At 29.7% G+C, this 19,678-nt stretch overlaps 1 protein-coding gene across 6 annotated transcripts in view; it reads right to left on the reverse strand.

The window, feature by feature from the left end:
- Scgdelta (sarcoglycan delta) overlaps nt 1–19,678 on the reverse strand; it is a 178,520-nt gene that overhangs the window by 104,512 nt on the left and 54,330 nt on the right. Inside the window, exons 2-3 of one of the 6 annotated variants that reach the window (XM_035083928.1) lie at nt 19,377–19,473; nt 18,916–19,016 (exon numbers count right to left, since the gene is read on the reverse strand). The exons of 3 other annotated variants lie outside the window; for them this stretch is intronic. In XM_035083928.1, coding sequence (XP_034939819.1) covers nt 18,916–18,924 — 9 coding nt within the window. In that variant the 5' untranslated portion in view covers nt 18,925–19,016; nt 19,377–19,473. The remainder of the gene's footprint in view (nt 1–18,915; nt 19,017–19,376; nt 19,474–19,678) is intronic. 2 more of the 6 variants (XM_035083927.1, XM_035083929.1) reach the window with 2 other exon arrangements.

A 19,678-nucleotide genomic window follows, 5' to 3' on the forward strand; every position in this document is an offset into this window, starting at 1 on the left:
TAACTCACGTAAAAATCGTAAACACGTTGTCCACTAGATAAGATTATCGTTACAATCTTGAAATTCAACTTGGATTAAAAATTTTTATCCCTGGATGACTTTCTGTGACACTTTTTCATTTGAACAAATCTTTTATTTCAACTATTGATATTTAAGAACAAACTTTTAAATAGTTTTGTTTCAAATATTAATGAAATTATCTGATAAAGTCTTGTTGTATTCAGGAAAAAGTCAAACTTTCTGCGGGAGAATTGTATTTAATTATATATAAAGAATTTTACAACTTTTATTCTTTAATATTAGAATATTAAATCATTATTGTTTCATAGATTTAAGATAACTATTTGCTATATTTGAAACTAGAGTTTAGGAATTTTTTAAAATATTCTGTCAAAGAGGAGTATAAAATGCTAGAAACAGCAAAGCTTTTTCAGCTTTTAAAACTGAATTTAAATTTAATTATTAATCAAAAGCAACGGATTTATCAGCAAATTTTATTTTTTAAGCTATTTAATGTGTAATTATTATTATATTAATATAATCGTTTTAGAATAACAAGTATAAATAAATTGTTGAGTTGAATCATTTTAATGTAACATTTATGCTATTATTTGATAATTACACAGACATTAATAATCTGTGTTTCATATTTTAAGTATTATTAAAACTGATTTTATATTTAAAAAAAAAAAGGAATATGTCTCGTAGATGAAGACTAAAATTCAATAATCAGAAATTTACCTCAGATTTTTATTCATTTTTTAAGCTTTTACTCTACGCTGTTATAATTATCAGACTCTTGTCGGAATGGTTTGAAAATTTTTTCTGAAAAATCAATATAAAGCATCTTTTAAGCTCGTTCTTTTCTCTGTGAAGTTTTATTTCTTTGAATTCATAGAGGAGTATGGTTTTCTTTAATGAATAATGGTCTTTAGTTTCTAGTGGAAGATGAAAATTGAAAAAAAACAACGAGAACATTATTAAATTTTTTTCTTTTTTTTTTCTTTAGAAAGAATTGTAGTAAATAATATGTATAAAAAAATCCCATTGTGCAGATTATGGTAACCAAGTAGTTATTAGTAAAAAAAAAAAGAGTAATTCTTCACCAGCATTGATTTTACATCATGTAATTCAAGGTGGTTGATGACCAGAGTGGTGCATAAACCACGTACCAGGCTGGATCATCAAATATTCAACCTTAAACTCTCACGTGTCAACGTGTTGTGGTCACCAAAAGTTTCACATTCAGAGAAATTGTCGTTATTAAATAATTTAAAAACAAATCCCTTAATTGTCATAAACCATTTAATTCAATAAAGTAAATAATTCAATTTTTTCTGTATAAAAAAGGTTGGAAAAAAATAGTTCAAATAGCTAACGAACCTCGATCCATTCAACTCTTTTACATCAAAAAGTCTGAATGTCGTCAAACGTGGAATTTTTAGGTTTGATTAAATTAAGATATTTTTTACCAAAGCTGAATTAATTGAGAAGATAATCTTTTTTTACAATTGACCAGGTCACCAAGAATCAATACAACATCAATATTATATTTTATTTTTTCCTAGAAACGATGAAAGAGTTCATTACAAAATTAGTTACATGAATAGCTAGAAATATCCTACTTAAATGTGAGATGAAGATTGACTCATACATTGGATAGCCTAGTCATTATGGTCCAGGTTCTTTGGAAAAAGTCATTAAATCAATTGGAACATTTGCTCTCAAGTGTCACAATCTCTGACAGATCAGTAAAAAGTTATAGAATGAATAGAGAGCTCAGTATGTAACAGAATTACTATTGAAAATTGGAGAACAATAGTTGGAACTTGTGGAAGTTGGTTATTAAAGAATAATGTCAATTGATCTATTAATTTAATCTTGACTGTTAGAGATAAACGAACATTCATTAATCGACAAAGATGTAGTCAGCACAACATTAGAAACTCAAACTAGAGTTGATCGCCAAGACAAAGGAGTTCCATCTCAGTTGGTGGGAACAATCTGGTACAGAGAATAGTTGAAAGAGAGTGGTAGGATAGTGGTTGTCAAACCCCTCGATACTATCGTGTCTCTTCCGTCTTGGAAGCTGGCGAGTAACCGAGGAGATGTCCGACAACGTGTACTGTCTATGGCATACTCCATTCACACCCAACGAGATAGGTTAACCGCTGCTCAGACTCAATAGTCTGAGTACTTGGTCGTTGGAACACTAACCTGCGGCAAGAGCTGTCTTCTTCGGTTCTTACCTAAGTCTTCAGCCCCAGCTTCAGCTCTTTCCAATACTTTGTGATTATTTATAACTTTCTCATGCTATCTATGCTGGAATTTTATCATTATTAAATTTTACATTGATCATCAACATGTTGGGAGAAAATATGTTGGTAATTAAATTAGTTGGGATTTTCAATTTAAAGAATTTATTAAGCAAAGTTAATTGATTCAATTAGTTTTACTAATTGTTGGAATGTTTAGCATGGATAGAATAGATGTTCAAAATTAAGTTTATTAAAATATTGTTTATAATTAAAGGATAATATTATTAAATATTTTTAATCCTTATTAGAATAGTAGTATAATAGGGATAAATATTTTGTGAATGAAGCATTAAAAACCTTTTGATTTATATTGTTCCAATTGAAGATCATCAACAACCAAAATTATCAAAGAATGCACTGGTCACTGAGATGTATTTCTAGTCCAATGGTTCTCACAAGAACATTTCTAGGTTCAAACAACGACATTGATAGATCTGATGCAATTAATTAATGAGTAATTGTTCTACTATATAGCTTTGATTTTTTGCAGCCTGACTAATTCGTTTTTTTATACCTTTTTTTCTAATCTTTATGAATAAAATTCAATAAATATTTGTATTAAAACTCGCAATCTAAGCAAAAGCAAAAATATATTCTGAATAGCATCTAAGAATTAATCATTACCAAGATGTTATTTGATTACTCAATAATTCCACTTTGAAATAGCAAAAAGAATTTTTCTTATCGTTCGACAATTCTTGAGATATTTACCATCTATTCTTCAACTTAGAAATCAATTGTACTTACAAGTTCTCAAGGACTTACTCATTTTTTTTTGCCTTCAACTCTTTTATTAGTATTTTATGAGAACTTTAACCCTCATAGTGAAACAATGCATTGTACACTTGAAATAGAAAATTAAAAGATTAAGAAATCTTTTTTACTCATGCTGAGCTTTTATCATTTCAGTTTATTCTCTACTCTGACCTTCCTATTAAATTACTAGCTAATTTATGTTATTAAATAATTTTCAATTAAATGTAATTTAATCAAAATTAACAGTAGGAGGTGACTATTTTAATAAGACATAGAGATATATTATAATCAAAGTAAAGTAATAATTTAATCTATTCCTGGTATTGCAATAAAGATTGACCCAGTTCTGATTCTCTATAGAGCCTGATATATTCAATCTTGATCTAATGTGAAGCCAGAAATAGACCAATCTTTGTTCTCATTAGAGAAATAATAAAAAATACACTCTCATATTATTACAAATTAATTTTTTTCTTTCTATATTGCTATTGAAGTAAAATACTTTCAATTAAAACTGTTGTAACAAAGCTTTTATTTGAAATATAAATAATATTAATTTAACTCTTTAATCAAAAAGGTTATTAAATGTTCTTTTTACAGATATTTCATGTATGAACTTTGGAACAATTATTTTGAAAAATCAGAAAGGAATGTTGGAGTAGAATAAAATAAAATTATTTCTATTTTAGTTAATTGATTTAATAAATTTAATTAATAACCAGAAATAAATTCAAAATAAAATCAAAATAATTAAAAGTAGTTTGATTTATTATTTTCTGTTGATATCCTTTCTAATATTAAATAGTTTAAAATGGCATTCACATATTGGTAGTCAAAAAATAGTCATGATTTGTAATGATAATTTATAAGTAAAAGAAAAACTTTAATTAATATAAATTGTTTTGATGAGCATTGCTGCCATTTTTCCTTGCAATGATGTTGGGATTAAATTTAAATATATTTCAAGTACTATTTATGATATTAAGATGTTTTTTACTGTGGGTCAACTGTGTCGATTGTTAATAAATCACCAACTTCCGGTAAAATTGAATAAAGATAGTCATAAGAGCTTGTGTATTTTTGTATAACTTCAAGTAATTATTCATGATTCAAAAAAGACTGAACTATTAAATGTTAATACATGATAATAAATCCAACTATTTTAATTTTTTTTATTGTGATTATTTCATTTTATTCTACTCATACAATTCTCTCTCATTTCATATAGTTTTAATCTTACTTCCCGCTAAATAAGTTCCTAGTCAAGAGCTTTAGTATGAAGTTCAGCTTCTAGCAGGTAGTTGAAACTAGTGGCGTGACTCTTATGTACCGAGACAGTTTAAGTGGAGTGACAAACAGGCGAATTGTAGACGAAAGAATAGACGACAAACTACCTATGTATAGTGTTAATAATATTTGTAAACTATTCCACATGTTTATTGTTTCCAAAAAAAAAGAAAGAAAGAAACCTCTTTCTATAGGAATGAATAAATATTCATTTTAATATGCAATGAATAACTACATAAGCGTCACTTTCAACTATCTCAAAGTATCACGATTACCAGGTCAGAGTTGGAGGCGTTGAAATGGTTTTATTTCAGCATTTATACGCATGTGGCATTTTTTTACCTCTTCATTCACCTTGCTCTCGTTTGAGTAAAACGTTCAACCTCTCTTCCTAACCACACCTGACTGAGTGAGTCTAGAAAATGGAAATGTCAGGCATGCTGGAAATAACGAGCGACTCGTGAGCTCCCCCCATTCCCATTTTCCATCTTTTGCGCCTTTTCTATTTTTTTTTTCACCCCTTTCATATGCCTCTGTACGAAGTACCTTGCAAATTATTCGAAAGCCAAGAAGAGAGCAAAGAATAAATGCCGGTGAGTACGGGAAATAGGAATTAGTAATCATGAAAAAGAAAAATATACTGAAACGTGTAGAATAAAATACTATGCAAGTCTATAGTGTAATGTTGATCGTTTGGATTGTACATTTTTCCATGTCTAAATTACTCTCCACTGGTTCACCAAAACCCCAACACCTAGGATCTAGGAGCATTGAAGCCGCTTCAACTGCTGGTTATTTTCAGAGTATGTTCGCGTATCTTTCCTCCTTGAAGCATTAACCATTTTTCTACTGCCATACTTTATACTGGTCTTCCACTATTTACAGGGTGAGCTATGACTCAAGAAGAAGAGGTGAAGGAGAATAGAAGTGAGAGGAACTCTCTAGCTTCGTAGATCCTTCTCGTAAAAATAGAAATAAGGAAATACCTCTTGGGGCTTTTTATCCTCAGTTAGTGTTGCTGTATAAGCATAAGCATTTAGCCTATATGGATATACGTGGCTGGAGCATTAACCGTTCGTTAGTAACAGTTCGTTTCTACCCTCATTAGCGGCCGTGGCGTATGCGCTGTAACGAATTACTGGACTGGGCCCGCGTGCGCGCATGGTGGGAATGCAAATTGGATGGAAACTACGAATTTAACGTGACATGTTACCTAGACGTTGGATTACTCTTCCAGACTTTAGTCTAATCATTTCATAATTCTATATCCTTCCTCAGTTATTTTATTCGAAATAACTCACTGGAAATATATCCCTTGCGTTGGAGAATTTATTAAAATTATTGAAATTTTATTATCAAGTAATAATAAGATGTTTCTTCGCTTCAGGAATTTTTATTATTAACTTCCTAATAGGAAGTTATTGTAATGAGGTCGATTTTTTGCTTTATTTCAATGCACTTGAAGTGTTTTAAAATAACGTCACCCATTTGATTAGCATTGTAGTCACTTTAAATGCATTTGGAAGTGTTTAAAAAATGATTAAAGGCAAATTAAATGGATGTTTATATTTTATTAAAACTCATTAAGTCGTCACAAAATACATCAAGATCTATTTTTTACTTAAAAAATGGAATTATGAATATTGACAAAGTTGAAAATGATCACAGTAATATAAATTTACATGCAATTTATTATAGCTAATATTATTATCCAATTTCTATCAAAAAGTAATTGCTTCAATCACGAATTTATCTTTAGTGAATTCGTTTGAAATTTATTTCATTTAAATTTATACGTGTTACTTTTAATTGAAATCCAAAAATATAAAGTATAAAGAAGCACGTATTGTAGTATTAAAGTTTTATTTTTAATTAAAACTACAAGAGCAATTTATTATATCAAATCAAGTCGTATATCCTTTTATGAAATAATTTATTTTAGTTCTCTACGAATATATGTATTTTGTTGAATTTAAATGATGATATTAGAAATAACGAAAATGAATGATACTCTAGAAGATTATTCTACCTTGTGAGAATAGAGGAATCTATGACTTTGAAATCCTTCAGTAGATTGATTGAGTCGCGTCTATGATCAGCGTCAGATTAAGAGCTTCGTGGCTAATGCAGAGATCAACAAGATAATGGATAAAGTGATCGAGCAACGGTGTTTCATGTCAATCACTTGACGAGAAGGAGTATACATCGCTCTCATACGTTCCCAATAGTACGTAAAATCGAACTTTCCACTTCTCATCTCTCTCTCTCTTCACACCCTTCTTCCTTCACTTCTCCATTTCTTGCACCTTTTTTTGCTGTCTCACTTTCCAGAGATACATCACCAGGTGATTCATAGATAAGTTACTTAAAATTCAAGATGACATGATTAGGATAATTGGGGAAAAATTGGCTGGAAAAGAATTGGAGGAAATTTGCTGATGTTTATATCACACTTAGGTTGTAATTGATAGGTAAAACATTTTTTTATGGGTTGATGACATCAAAGTGATACTGGAAATAATTTATGAGTAGTGTCATCATTGTTGGAAGCTAGTAGTGCTAGGCTAAGATGCTATAACTTTAGAATAAGATGAGAATACCAGCTGTAGGACTGTTGGAGATGCTGCTATACCTGTGCTGAACTAATGAAACAATTCCTAGGATATAGAGAATTTATTTGAGATGGATAGATTTTTTGTCATGTCTGCTGTTGCATGCATGTATGCCTTTTTTTAGCTAGCAGCTAGCTTGAAGGTTGGAGAGTTGTTTGGATACAAATTCAGGGGTGGATTGATTCTGTTGAATATTGATTAGAAAATAATAATAGCACAGGAAAAATGGAGAGATGGAGATAGATAAATTTAGATGGGTTCATATAGATCTGTGTTTTAGGAGAAAATTGTTAATCACCAATTTTCAATTGATAGAAATTTAAAAAGAGCTTGGTTGATACTAAAAAATAAAATAAAGTGTAGACAACATCATTGGAGATCGATCTAAAACTGATTGATCTGAATGTTAGTGAATGTTGATTCAGGTTTTGATAGATTGAATGAAAGCATGAATTCCATGGAGTTGATCATCATTCAATAGATCTGTCAAGATTTTTATTGATTGTTCCTGATCTATTCCAAGATGATCAACTTGAATTTTCAAATCTCACCAGAGCTCTTTAGATCTTGCTACTATTTCCCAACATATTTTATCGTTATGATCTCATCAACTAAATGTAATCACATTAATCGGTTCGTCTTCAACTTTTTATTAAGTCTTTAACTGGATAATTAATTAATTTATTGTTCATAAAAAAGAGTTTAAAAAACATTTCAAGTTTAAAAAACATGACATCTGCATTTTTTACTTTACTTCCTATTGTTTACCTTTTTTTTTTTTGCTACAACTTGAAAAAGAAGTTCTCTGTGAGGACAAAAATATTGCTCAGCTTTAATCCAGTAGAGATTTTAAGAATTTAACAATTTTATTAGATTTCTTTTCTGCAAACTAAGCAAATTAATATAAACTTCATTATATTAGTAATCCACAGAACATTTCTAAACGAAGTTAAATTAATTGAAAAAACTTTTGAACATGATGTAAAATAAAGTACAAAATTAAACTACATAAAATGACATAGATTAACTTTCTACTCAAACTGTCTACATTTTAATAGGTCGACTTACGCACTTTGTTCGCGTAATTGCAGCGTTGTAAGAGGTGAAAAGTACGTGCAGCTCTAAGAAGCCGCGTTGATGCAAGTAATTACTTTAATTAAAATTAACCGAGATGCATCAACGTTAAGAGAATAGTAAAGCGTTTCTTTGAGTTCTCATAGCCATATTTTTCTTGGCTCTTTTCTATCTATTTTTTTTCTCTATTCAACAATGCATAAAGTACTTCCAACAAGTGCTTGTCTAATCCAACATCATGATACGTAATTAGATTCATTATATCTTATAACAGACATGATGAATTTATTTCAGTGGCATGTAGCTAAAGTTTACAGTAAATATTACAAAATACAAATGAAGGTTTTCCAATAGTTGGTCAACGTAAATGTGTCGGAAGTAACGTAGTTTAGGTGTTATCTTCAACGGAAGAGCATTAGCCGAACGGAAGTAACAATTTCCGGACGCAAACGTCCCTATTGATCGAACTTCCGTGCTTTAGTTGTCGTAAGCTATAATCCACCACTGTTAAAAGATTCACGACCGGTTAGCCAATGATCCTGTGATGCTTTTCATTTTTACTAACTTTAATAACTACCTTGGATATGTCTGATAGCCAAGAAAAATATTACGTAGGCAAATTTTCGTGCTAAAGTCATTAAAATATACTCCTTCTAGACCATTAAATGCCAGCCTAATCTTAGACCAGTTCTCCGTCATAAGATCTTTTCAATCTATCATTTTTTTTATGGCTTTTACATTGTTTTTTGTTGTAAGAACACTTTGGAAGTAAAATTATTATAACATTTAACTTTTAATTGCTTTTTTTTGTTTTAAAGAAGGTTCATAAATATGAGGGTGATTATATAGAGAGCGTAAAGGTCTAGTATAGGAACAATTTCGTTCCCCAAAAGTTCCCCAATGGGGAAGTTCCCCGACGGTCCCCTTTTGGGACTGTAAGAGAAGTTTGGGGGACAGGATTTTTTTTTTTTTCAAATTTTTCCTCTGTGCTTTGAATATTTTATAGTTGAAAGAACGATATACGTAATGAAATTGATAACATATTGGCGAGAAACTGTAAGATATGAAAATGAGCATAACTCCTATGCTAATAATGCTACGGGGTTGATCGAGGGCTCATTTGAAAGATCTCGACGAAAGGAAAAAAGTCAATATAGTTAAAATCATAATTAAAGGATAATTAATGCTAAAATTAAAGAAATGTCCCATTTTACCCCATTTTAGGGGTGAAGTAATGGATTTTTTAAATGTTTGACCCGATTCCGCATTTCTACGCATCAAGACGAAGAGAATGAGTCCTCGATCATCAAAATCGAAGTACTTTGATTTTTCACCCCAAAAAAATGGCAAGTGGTACCCCTTTCCATTTTTTTTGGCCAAAAAATAAAAGTTCTCCGATTTTGATGATTGAGGGCTCATTCTCTTTGTCTTGATGCGTAGAAATGCGGAATCCGGGCACCGCCCAAAAAAATTCACTTTAACACCCTTAAAATGGGGTTAGACTGATTACAAAATACGAATAATCCTCCCCCTGACTTTAAACCCTTATAACTCATGAACGGACGGTCTAATAACTGTTTTTAAGGACGTTTTAGAAACCTGAAAATCTGAGCTATCTGACAATATCCATAGATTTATTAGAAAAAATTTCTTTCACCCTTAAAATTGCTAAAATATAAAAAAAAATCACATTTTTTTGGGAGTTTGCCTACTTCTTTGGCATTTTTAAGGGTGAAATCAATTTTTCAAAGGTTTTTTATCGATATGTATCGTTAGCTAAGATTCTGAAGTTTCTAAATCCCTCTTCAAAATCATCATTAGATAAATTATATGAGAGTTATAGAGGTTCAAAGTCAAAGTTAGGGTCAAAAATTATCTCTTCTTCGACTTTGGATCTTAATAACTCGTGGAAAAATTATCAAACGACGATTTTTAAGAGGGATTTAGAAACTTCAGAATCTTAGCTAACGATACATATCGATAAAAAACCTTTGAAAAATTGATTTCACCCTTAAAAATGCCAAAGAAGTAGGCAAACTCCCAAAAAAATGTGATTTTTTTTTATATTTTAGCAATTTTAAGGGTGAAAGAAATTTTTTCTAATAAATCTATGGATATTGTCAGATAGCTCAGATTTTCAGGTTTCTAAAACGTCCTTAAAAACAGTTATTAGACCGTCCGTTCATGAGTTATAAGGGTTTAAAGTCAGGGGGAGGATTATTCGTATTTTGTAATCAGTCTAACCCCATTTTAAGGGTGTTAAAGTGAATTTTTTTGGGCGGTGCCCGGATTCCGCATTTCTACGCATCAAGACAAAGAGAATGAGCCCTCAATCATCAAAATCGGAGAACTTTTATTTTTTGGCCAAAAAAAATGGAAAGGGGTACCACTTGCCATTTTTTTGGGGTGAAAAATCAAAGTACTCCGATTTTGATGATCGAGGACTCATTCTCTTCGTCTCAATGCGTAGAAATGCGGAATCGGGTCAAACATTTAAAAAATCCATTACTTCACCCCTAAAATGGGGTAAAATGGGACCTTTCTTTAATTTTAGCATTAATTATCCTTTAATTATGATTTTAACTATATTGACTTTTTCCCTTTCGTCGAGATCTTTCAAATGAGCCCTCGATCAACCCCGTAGCATCATTAGCATGGGAGTTATTGTCATTTTTATATCTTACCGTTTCTCGCCAATATGTTATCAATTTCATTACGTATATCGTTCTTTCAACTATAAAATATTCAAAGCACAGAGGAAAAATTTTTTTAAACGGGAACTATCGAAAGAAAGACTCCGAGTTTTGTTCGTGCTGTCCCTGAAAGTCATTCTCATAATCTCCCTAATTGTCTTACATCTTCATTGTCTATAATGCAACATGTATTGATTCAATTCTATTACACAATGATTACATAATTCCATTCATTTCAAATAATAATAAAGCAGAAGATTTTGATGACAAATGATTGATACTTTTTTGAAGAAGAGTTTAAGTTCCTCATATTCTACTGATTAATATAATTTAATAATTATTAGCTTAGACTGATGTTACATAATGATGAACAAAAACATATTATTTTCAGAATTGTTAGATTTCAAAGCATATCATAATAATGTTCAACTATTTTTTCTTCTTTGAACAAACGAACAGTTAAAACAACAAAGCAGGAAAGTTGACTTTAACGTTGAGAAACAGAATCAGGATTTCATTTTATAATCATCAAAGTAGAAAGTATTTGTGGAACTCAACATTCACAAGTTGGTTTTATGAAAGAAGATACTTAAATGCTAGAATAAATTCATTGAGTCTCCAACGTTCATTCATGTACTACATTAGAGAAAATATTTTAGGTCAATTAGCAGTAAATAGTCCAGCATATTAAGTAGGCTATTTGCAATTAAGGATATTTATTATTAGATTTAAACAACTGAATTGAACAATGTCAATGAATCGTTGAGTTGGTGTTATAAAATATACTTATGAAGGCAAGCAAGGTCTTAGACAATTTTTCCAGTATCTAAACCAGGTTGGACCAAGCAAGCTTTGACTTTCAGGAAGTTGGAAAGAGAAGATGAAATGCAGGATTTTAATCTGAGCCCAGAGACCCTCTTACTTGCTTTTATGGAAACCATAAAGAGACGAAACTGTGCAGTTCTGTCATAGACTTCTACACCAGGATGGACCAAGCTTGCTTAAAGCTCGAAACTAGGCTAAGAAAATTTTTATGAACCAGCTTGAATCATTTTCATCCAATCCAAACTTTAATTCTCTGTTATAAAATTTCATTGAAGTCTTTGATGAAATCCAAAATACCTTCATAAAAGTTTTATTCTAATTGACCAATTATTTAAAATAAATCCAAGAAGACCAACATTTAAATGAAAACCACCTTTTATTTATCGATCTGTTATATACAAAGTTTTATAATTCAAGTAGACCAGAAAAGCAAAATTCTCTGCTTCTTAATTAGCTTATAATGAATCCTTAAATTACACGATAATGTCCATTTGATTATTCTGTTATTAAAGTCATTATCCTTTCAATTTTTCCCTCTTCTTATTCCAACAAAAAATCGTTTATTATAACAATTTAAAATTTTTATAGCTTCTTTACATTGAGATAACTTTAGCCACTCTTTAAAAATAACTCAGTTAGACATATTACTTGTGAATTATCTCCATTTCAGGTGTTACAATCCAAGAAAATGGGATTCACCATTCTCAAGAGGATGCTTGAATAATATCTCAAGACATAAGGAGTAAATAATCACGTCAATAACACTATAACCTGTCTTCAAAATCCCAACGGTGTTTTCAAACAAGTAAGTTCGTACTGCATTCACTAATAGCTAAATTATTCGGCGTCAGAGTTGGTAATGCGAGTGCGATTTTATGTACGCTACCCGCTCAGATCTCATGTTATTAGCATAGCCAGCTCGTTGGGCACACACATCGCGGCTGAGCGCACGACCACCTTCTCTACTTGTTTCCACAGCAATGCTATTCTACTGGGTGCACACTGATGTTTCTACAGGGACTCATAACTGCCTAATAATATCTCATTCCTTATATCACATTTAACTTACCATGTGTGACCAACAGCATACTTTATTGCTCTGTAATCTATGCATTTTACTGAGTATGAATTTACAGTTGACCATTTTGTAGCTTTTTTTTTTTTTATTATTGTTCTGCTAATGGTTGTGGTAAACTCTAGCCATACATCCTTATTTTCAAATCAATTATTCTTATTTCTGCTACTGAATACAACTACAATTTTTTTTTTATTCGTGAAAAGTTAGGAATTATAATTTTAATAATAAATTAAAATAATCATTTTTTTTTATTAATTTCTAGTATCATAAATACAATTATTTAAATCATTGATATATAACTACATATTTTTTATTTATAATAAAAAATAAATAGTCGTTGGTATGATCAATCTAGATGACAAAAAATTCCATAATCTAAAGTGAAAAAAATCTTTAGAAATAAAAATGATGTATGGGCTGCAGTCTATATATTAATATTTGCTTTTATTTTTATCTATTCATGATTTTATTTTAAAACAGAAACAAAGGTCTACTTTTAACTTGATTATTGCTTTTCTACTTCATAAATCATCATTTATTATCAAATAGAAAAAATATTTATTAATGACTTTGTAATTTTTTTTTTAAATTATAAATATAAATAAATCTGAAAATTGAGTAAAATAATTTTTACCTTCTATTTGAAGCTTTTATTATTCAACTTATTTTATTATCAGTCTATTGAGAATCTTGCTAATCAATTCGTACCAATTATTATCGTTTAAACAAATTAAAATTTTATAGAAGGTTGAATATTATTGTTTTTAAATAAAAGTCTTTCTTTTTGGAAATAATATATTTCTTGCAACTTTATAGTCAATCTAGTTTTTTTAAAAATATAAAATAGCTTAACTAAAAGTAAGAGACTCTGACATTATGATTCTGATAGGTTCAAAAATTATGCAAAACATCAAGACACTTTATCTCTTTATTTTTCCTAAGACTGAAGAATAAATCTATCAGGATTAATCATCAATTTCATCATCTCAAGAATCATGCTCTCTCCATCAGAATAACTCTCATTATTTGAGGTGACTAATATCCTCTTCTTGAGGTTTTTCTACAATACATGTCTTTATTTTTTCAATTTTTTATGACTGAATATTACGATGAAGATTGTAAAAAATGAGAGAAATGTCATTTTGAGACAGCATGAATAATATCCAAGTAAGATTGAGAGCCACGTCTCAAGCAATGATTGAGCATTTCAATGCAAACCCGAGTAAAACGTGTGACGCTCTTGCCGTCTTTTTGCATAGAGAACTTCTTTGGCTTCATCTTGGCATGCAAAGAAATGTCGCTTGAAAATTTATTTTACACTCGCGACAAAGTGAAAGCATAGCCTTTACTATACTGCTTTTATACCGTTTAGGAGTGGAATCCTCACAATACATTTATGCTCTGCTATGTATGCTCTGCTAAAAACATGCTAGGGAGATGAATTTATAGCCACTCTAGAGATACTTAGCACATTTAAGTTTTTTAATATTCCTTCAGATCAAAATTATTCTCCAGGCTAATATTTTTTTCACTATTTTCAACATCATCATTTTCTTACAAAACTTCTTCTCTGCACAAAAATGAGGTAATTAAACACTTTCATGGTCATCTGGTTTTCCGATCAAGCTCTTATATATTTTTTTTTGTATTCTACCTGAAAAAAAAAAACAATTTAAAATGATTACCAAAAAAAACTTTTCATTTAAAATGATCCAATTATTATTTAAGATCAAAAAGTGCTGGTCATTAATGGGTTGAAGTACAGATTAGTTATTAAAAAATACAAGAGTATAATTAGACAGCGATAGGATACGTTTATTCAATATAATTGAATTGAGAATAGATGGTTAGTGATGTAAGCATAATGAAGTGGTTAACCATAGGAGATTCATGGAGCAGTAAAGTCACTGATGACGAATATTCGACAATACTACTATTCTCAGTGGGAAGCTTTTCAATGTTGAAATGTAGATTGGCCAGGCTATGGTTGAAGAGATGGATGAATATTTCGAATTTAATTGCATCCTATAATACTTCATTACAATTTCAAATGTTAATAATAAAGTTACATGGAAATAACCAGAAAATGAGAAATTGATTTTATAATAAGTTAAATTCTGATTCATGATTCATTTATCAACATTGCTTGCATTATCGTTTCTTTATCGTCAGATTGTAATTTTATCATTTTTCTATTAATATCATTCTTTTATTGGAGCATATCCTACTTTTTGATCCGTTAAATCATGAATAAATCTGATACCTCGAATGAAAAAAGAGGTCATTCGATATGTTTGATGGATTTATTATCTCGCTCTTAACGATGATACTATAAAATAGAATATTTTCTTTTCTTCAACAAAATTAGGATTCTATTTCATGGAGATTAAAATTAATTAGCTAGAAGTTGATCAAGTTTTCGTTGATGTTCAGAAAATTCTTGAAGAGGTCAATAGAGCATCACTATATAAAATATACCAATCATCTTTTCAATTTAATTTAATGAACTTGATGTAGAAATTGGAAAATAATCATAACATATTTACCCAGATAATAAATTAACAACCATCATATTTTGATTATTTAATTTCAATAATCAATTATTTTTTGAGAAGATAATTATTCAAAATCTGTAGCAAGAATAGTTGGTTTAAAATGATGTTGTTGATTTTGAAAGATGAATTAGTTAAATAAAACTTGAATAAAAATTTGAAACTTCTCAATTGTTATTTCGTTCTTGTCATTTTAATGAAATACTTTTATGGAAGTGGTCATGCTTCCAGCTCGCCGAGCTAAATAAGTTCTCTTGAATGCTTCAAGTTATGAAAAAAAAGAAAGAAAATTACATTAGAATTTCAGTTATTATTAGAAATTTAATTTTGATTATATTTATAATTTAATTTTAAAGTATTGTTGACTTTAAGAAGATTAAAAATACACTGAGAAATAATTTTTTTTATACCTGTAAAAACTTCATTCAAATTTTATCAGTGGACTTGAATTTTTATTGATTACTCTTGTATTTAAATAATTTATAATGCAATTAAATATTGGAAACTATTTAGATGGAATTTACATTTGATCTTATTTCATAATCAGTTTAAGTTGAGAAAGTTTGTGACGGAAAGAAATTCATCAATAAAGCTGGAAATTAAAAAAATAAGTAAGCAGTTTCGGCACGTCTTTTTGTGCTTTCTTTTGTTCTCAACTATTGTTAGTAAGTTTCTTTTTGAATAATTTGAATGCACTACTGTGTTTTTGTTAACAGCAATGTTACTTTTAAAATCTCGAAAATTCGTTGGCTCGACCTGGATCCGGGAAAAGAAGAGAATTCGTAAGAGGGACGCAATCTCAGTGAAAATCCAAGATCATTCGCTATAATAATAACGAGCACTATCATTAGTCGTGATGCAATGATTAGAGAAGATAATTTTCAGGTCACGAGTCAGCAATTTTTTTTTATAAAAGTGTCTTCATGCTTTCTTTTTTACTTTTTTAACAGCATAGTTTTTATTAAGGGAAGGATTGAAAGTTGTAGTGAATAAAGAATATAAAAAAAGTCTTTATTGAATAAAAAATTTTCATATATAAATAAAAATTTGAGTCAAAGATGATATTAAGAAATGTTTTAAAAACAGTAAAGTTTGTATAGCAAATTTACCAGCGGCCGAGTCTCTAAAGTCACTATTGAAAACTTTTAGAGCCAACTTATTCCAATGAAAACTTGTAGTAAGGCTTACAAATACTGTTAAGACGCAAAAGCTACGTTAAATTTATGCATGAATAAAAGAACAACCTTTCAGAACACATAAAGATACCTGGGAATATTGGAGTAATATGAAAACAAAACCTCGAAAAAATATTTTCATTCAACTTTTCTATAACTAATGTATTTTTAATTACTTTTATGACTCCAATTAACTTGAGAATTCTTAATAAACTCGTTAATTGACTTGATATAACAATAAAAAAAAAAATCGAGCATTAAAATGATTTTTATTTCCGCCTGTTACTTAAAGAATTATACCTTTTATATTACATCTTGAGCTCGCTATTATTCGAATTAATAAACAAGACTTTGAGTATTAAATAAAATATTTAAACGCAATTCAAGACAGATTTCTTTCTAACTGAATTTGAAGTAGTTAATTAATCAACTTCACTTCTTTTTTACTAGTGTAATTGAGTTGACTTTAATGTTACTTCCATTTTAAGTAGATAAATAAAAAAAAATCATTCAAATCTTTTTTAACAAAAAAAAATGTATTTTCCTTGTTGATTTAAATATTAAAATGTTGTCTACTATTATTTAGAAAGGTGATTTATCATTGACAAAGGTTTTGGTGAATAGCAGGCACTCAAAAAAAAAAAATGTAATTGCAGCTTAGTAATAATAAAATTTATAAATAGAATAATTAATCTTAAACAATTGCCGGAAGGCGCAACTCTTGAGAGAGCTAAAGTGTAGGTGGTTGAGTCGATGGTAATGGAAGGTCGGACGGGTGGAAAATACGGGCATAGTGGTGTAGGAGGAAAGGGAGGAGGGTGAGTTGCTAAGTGCGCCACGCCGGCCCATGCATTCTAATGCCTATCTTAGAGGTTTACATGGTGCCTTGAGCTTCGCGATATCCGAACGCCGTCACGCCGTAGCATATATAAGCCTTCAGATCTCTCTGCGTGATTTCCGAGATACATTAGGTGTTCTTTGATCAAACCGTGTTCATAAATTTTCCACTTCCTTTTTACTAAATACTTAAGACAAATATAAAATCAAATTATTTTATTTAATTTCCGATGGGGTTTTTTTTTTTGTCATTTAATAGTTTTAAGTCGTATTAATTTCTAGGTCATGACTATACATTATTACACGGATTTTTACATACATAAATAGCATTCTTACATCACAATGCAGAGAGAGGATGAAAAGTGTTGGAGAAGAAAGTTGAATACATCGAAAGAGTCAAGATTTTCTGAGTTGATTTTAGCAGGCTTCTACTCTCTAAAAATTAAACAGTGAAAATAATGAAATAAACTGCAAAATCAGTGCATGTAATACAACATATTCAATCAGTAGTTCAATTTACACTGTAAAATGAATTAACATTCACTGAATTTGCAGTGTATTTTTTTTTTTCGCGATTTTATATTTTACTGATAGGCAAGTGTTCGAATTGCACTTTGTAAATATCGGTGGGTATAAATTTTTCATTAGATATATATGCGTTAGATTTGAGTGATTAATTGGTAATCTTTGTATAATTACTTCTTCTTTATCAGTGATATGTTCCTTGATTTTTCGTTTGGCCTCTGGTTTGGTTTTTATTAAATTTTACAATCTGTAGGTTGTAAATTAATGGAACTCTTGATGTACTGAATTAAAGTAAAAGTTCATACTATACCTCAAATAAAAACGTGTTTTTTAACTTTCTTTGACGACAGAAAAATTGCTGTTCAGACATTTAATGACGGGTGATCGTATTACTTTATTTCCATTCCTATAGATTGAATTCATTCGAGAAATCCGAGAGCTGTCCAATTAACGTTCGGAAGAATAACTATTTGTAATTATAAAATTTTTTTCCATTTGTTATCAATTCAGATTCTTTATATGAGCGCCTTAATGATTGTCTTTATCTATTGCTGTAATTGATTTCGAGTTAGTTAATGAGAATAATTTATTTTTATTTCCTCATAAGAAATAATGTTTGGTTAATCAATTGGATTGCCACAATAAATAGTGTCCTTTTTATTAATTAGTTTAGAATAATAGTCTAGAATTTAATGCAGTCTATGAGATCGATTGATGTATTCATGTTGATGAAATACATCCCTTGTCATTGGTTTCTTCAAGAATATTGGAATTCGATTTGATTAAAATTACAGAAGTCTGATGACAGCTTTTTAATTATCTTTTCGCAATTAAAATCATTATTGGTAAAATTTCTTCAGCATTTTGTGAAGAAGAAGGATCTAATTTTTTGAATTTCAGTACATCATTTAATTAAGCTGAACAGAAGACAATGTGAACCCAAGTAGGGGTCTGCTAAATTGGTGTTATCATCTACTCATAGTCCAGTCATTTCCCATCACTGGGACCAATCCTCATTATAGTTGCCAATGATGAACACAATAATGGACCCATTGTAGAATCTTGTTCGGTTGTTAATCAGACAAATCTTGGCTTGTCCAAGAATGTTATTAATCAAATAGTTATTATTCATTTTATGTACTGATCATTCATTGGATGGTGATGATTTATTTCTACTACTTACCATTTTCATTCATTATCAAGTCAGTAATGAAACTCTTAAACGCTTTCGTACCCCTTTTTTTTTCTGTTGATAACCAAAATGTCTGATCCTTGATGTTTTGCCTAAATAAAAAGCAATTAATCGATATGATAAAATTGTTTAAATGAAATAAATAATTATTTTTAAAATAAAGAAAAAGAAGTTTGAAGTAATTAGAACGATCGAGTTAATTTAAACTAAATTTCAGTAGGTAATTAAAGTTACTCCATGAACTTATTCACAGATCTCATGATAAGCAACAAAACAAAAGTTGTAATGTAAGTTAAAAATAAAGAAGTCAATGTTTAAATACCGCTCGTGTTGACTGAATAGCTATGAAAATCCGTGTATTGTCAAGCCGGTAATACCGAGTCAAATTGCACAAATTAACCACGTTAATCACTTGACAACCGGGACCACTCTTTCCCCGACACAATACTCACACTATTTGTGATGTTTTCTAACTGCATGCTGTCACATCGTTCGTGATAGTACACCAACTAGCTTTTTATTCTCATTAGCTTGGTCTGAAAACAAAAACTAAGTATCGATTTGTCTGAATGTGAAACGAGATAGACAGAGGTAATATATAAACCAAAAACCCGAGTTTTACTACCGAAAACATTCAAGTTTCTTTGCACAAAAAATTCTGAGACGTAATTATTTGATTTTTATATTAAATGAGAGATCCTTTTTTTGTTTATTATAAATAATAACATTATTTGAAACATTAAAATTATTTTAT

Source organism: Chelonus insularis, unplaced genomic scaffold (assembly GCF_013357705.1).
Source record: "Chelonus insularis isolate UGA/USDA-ARS -01 unplaced genomic scaffold, ASM1335770v1 contig_376_pilon, whole genome shotgun sequence".
NCBI lineage: Eukaryota > Metazoa > Arthropoda > Insecta > Hymenoptera > Braconidae > Chelonus > Chelonus insularis.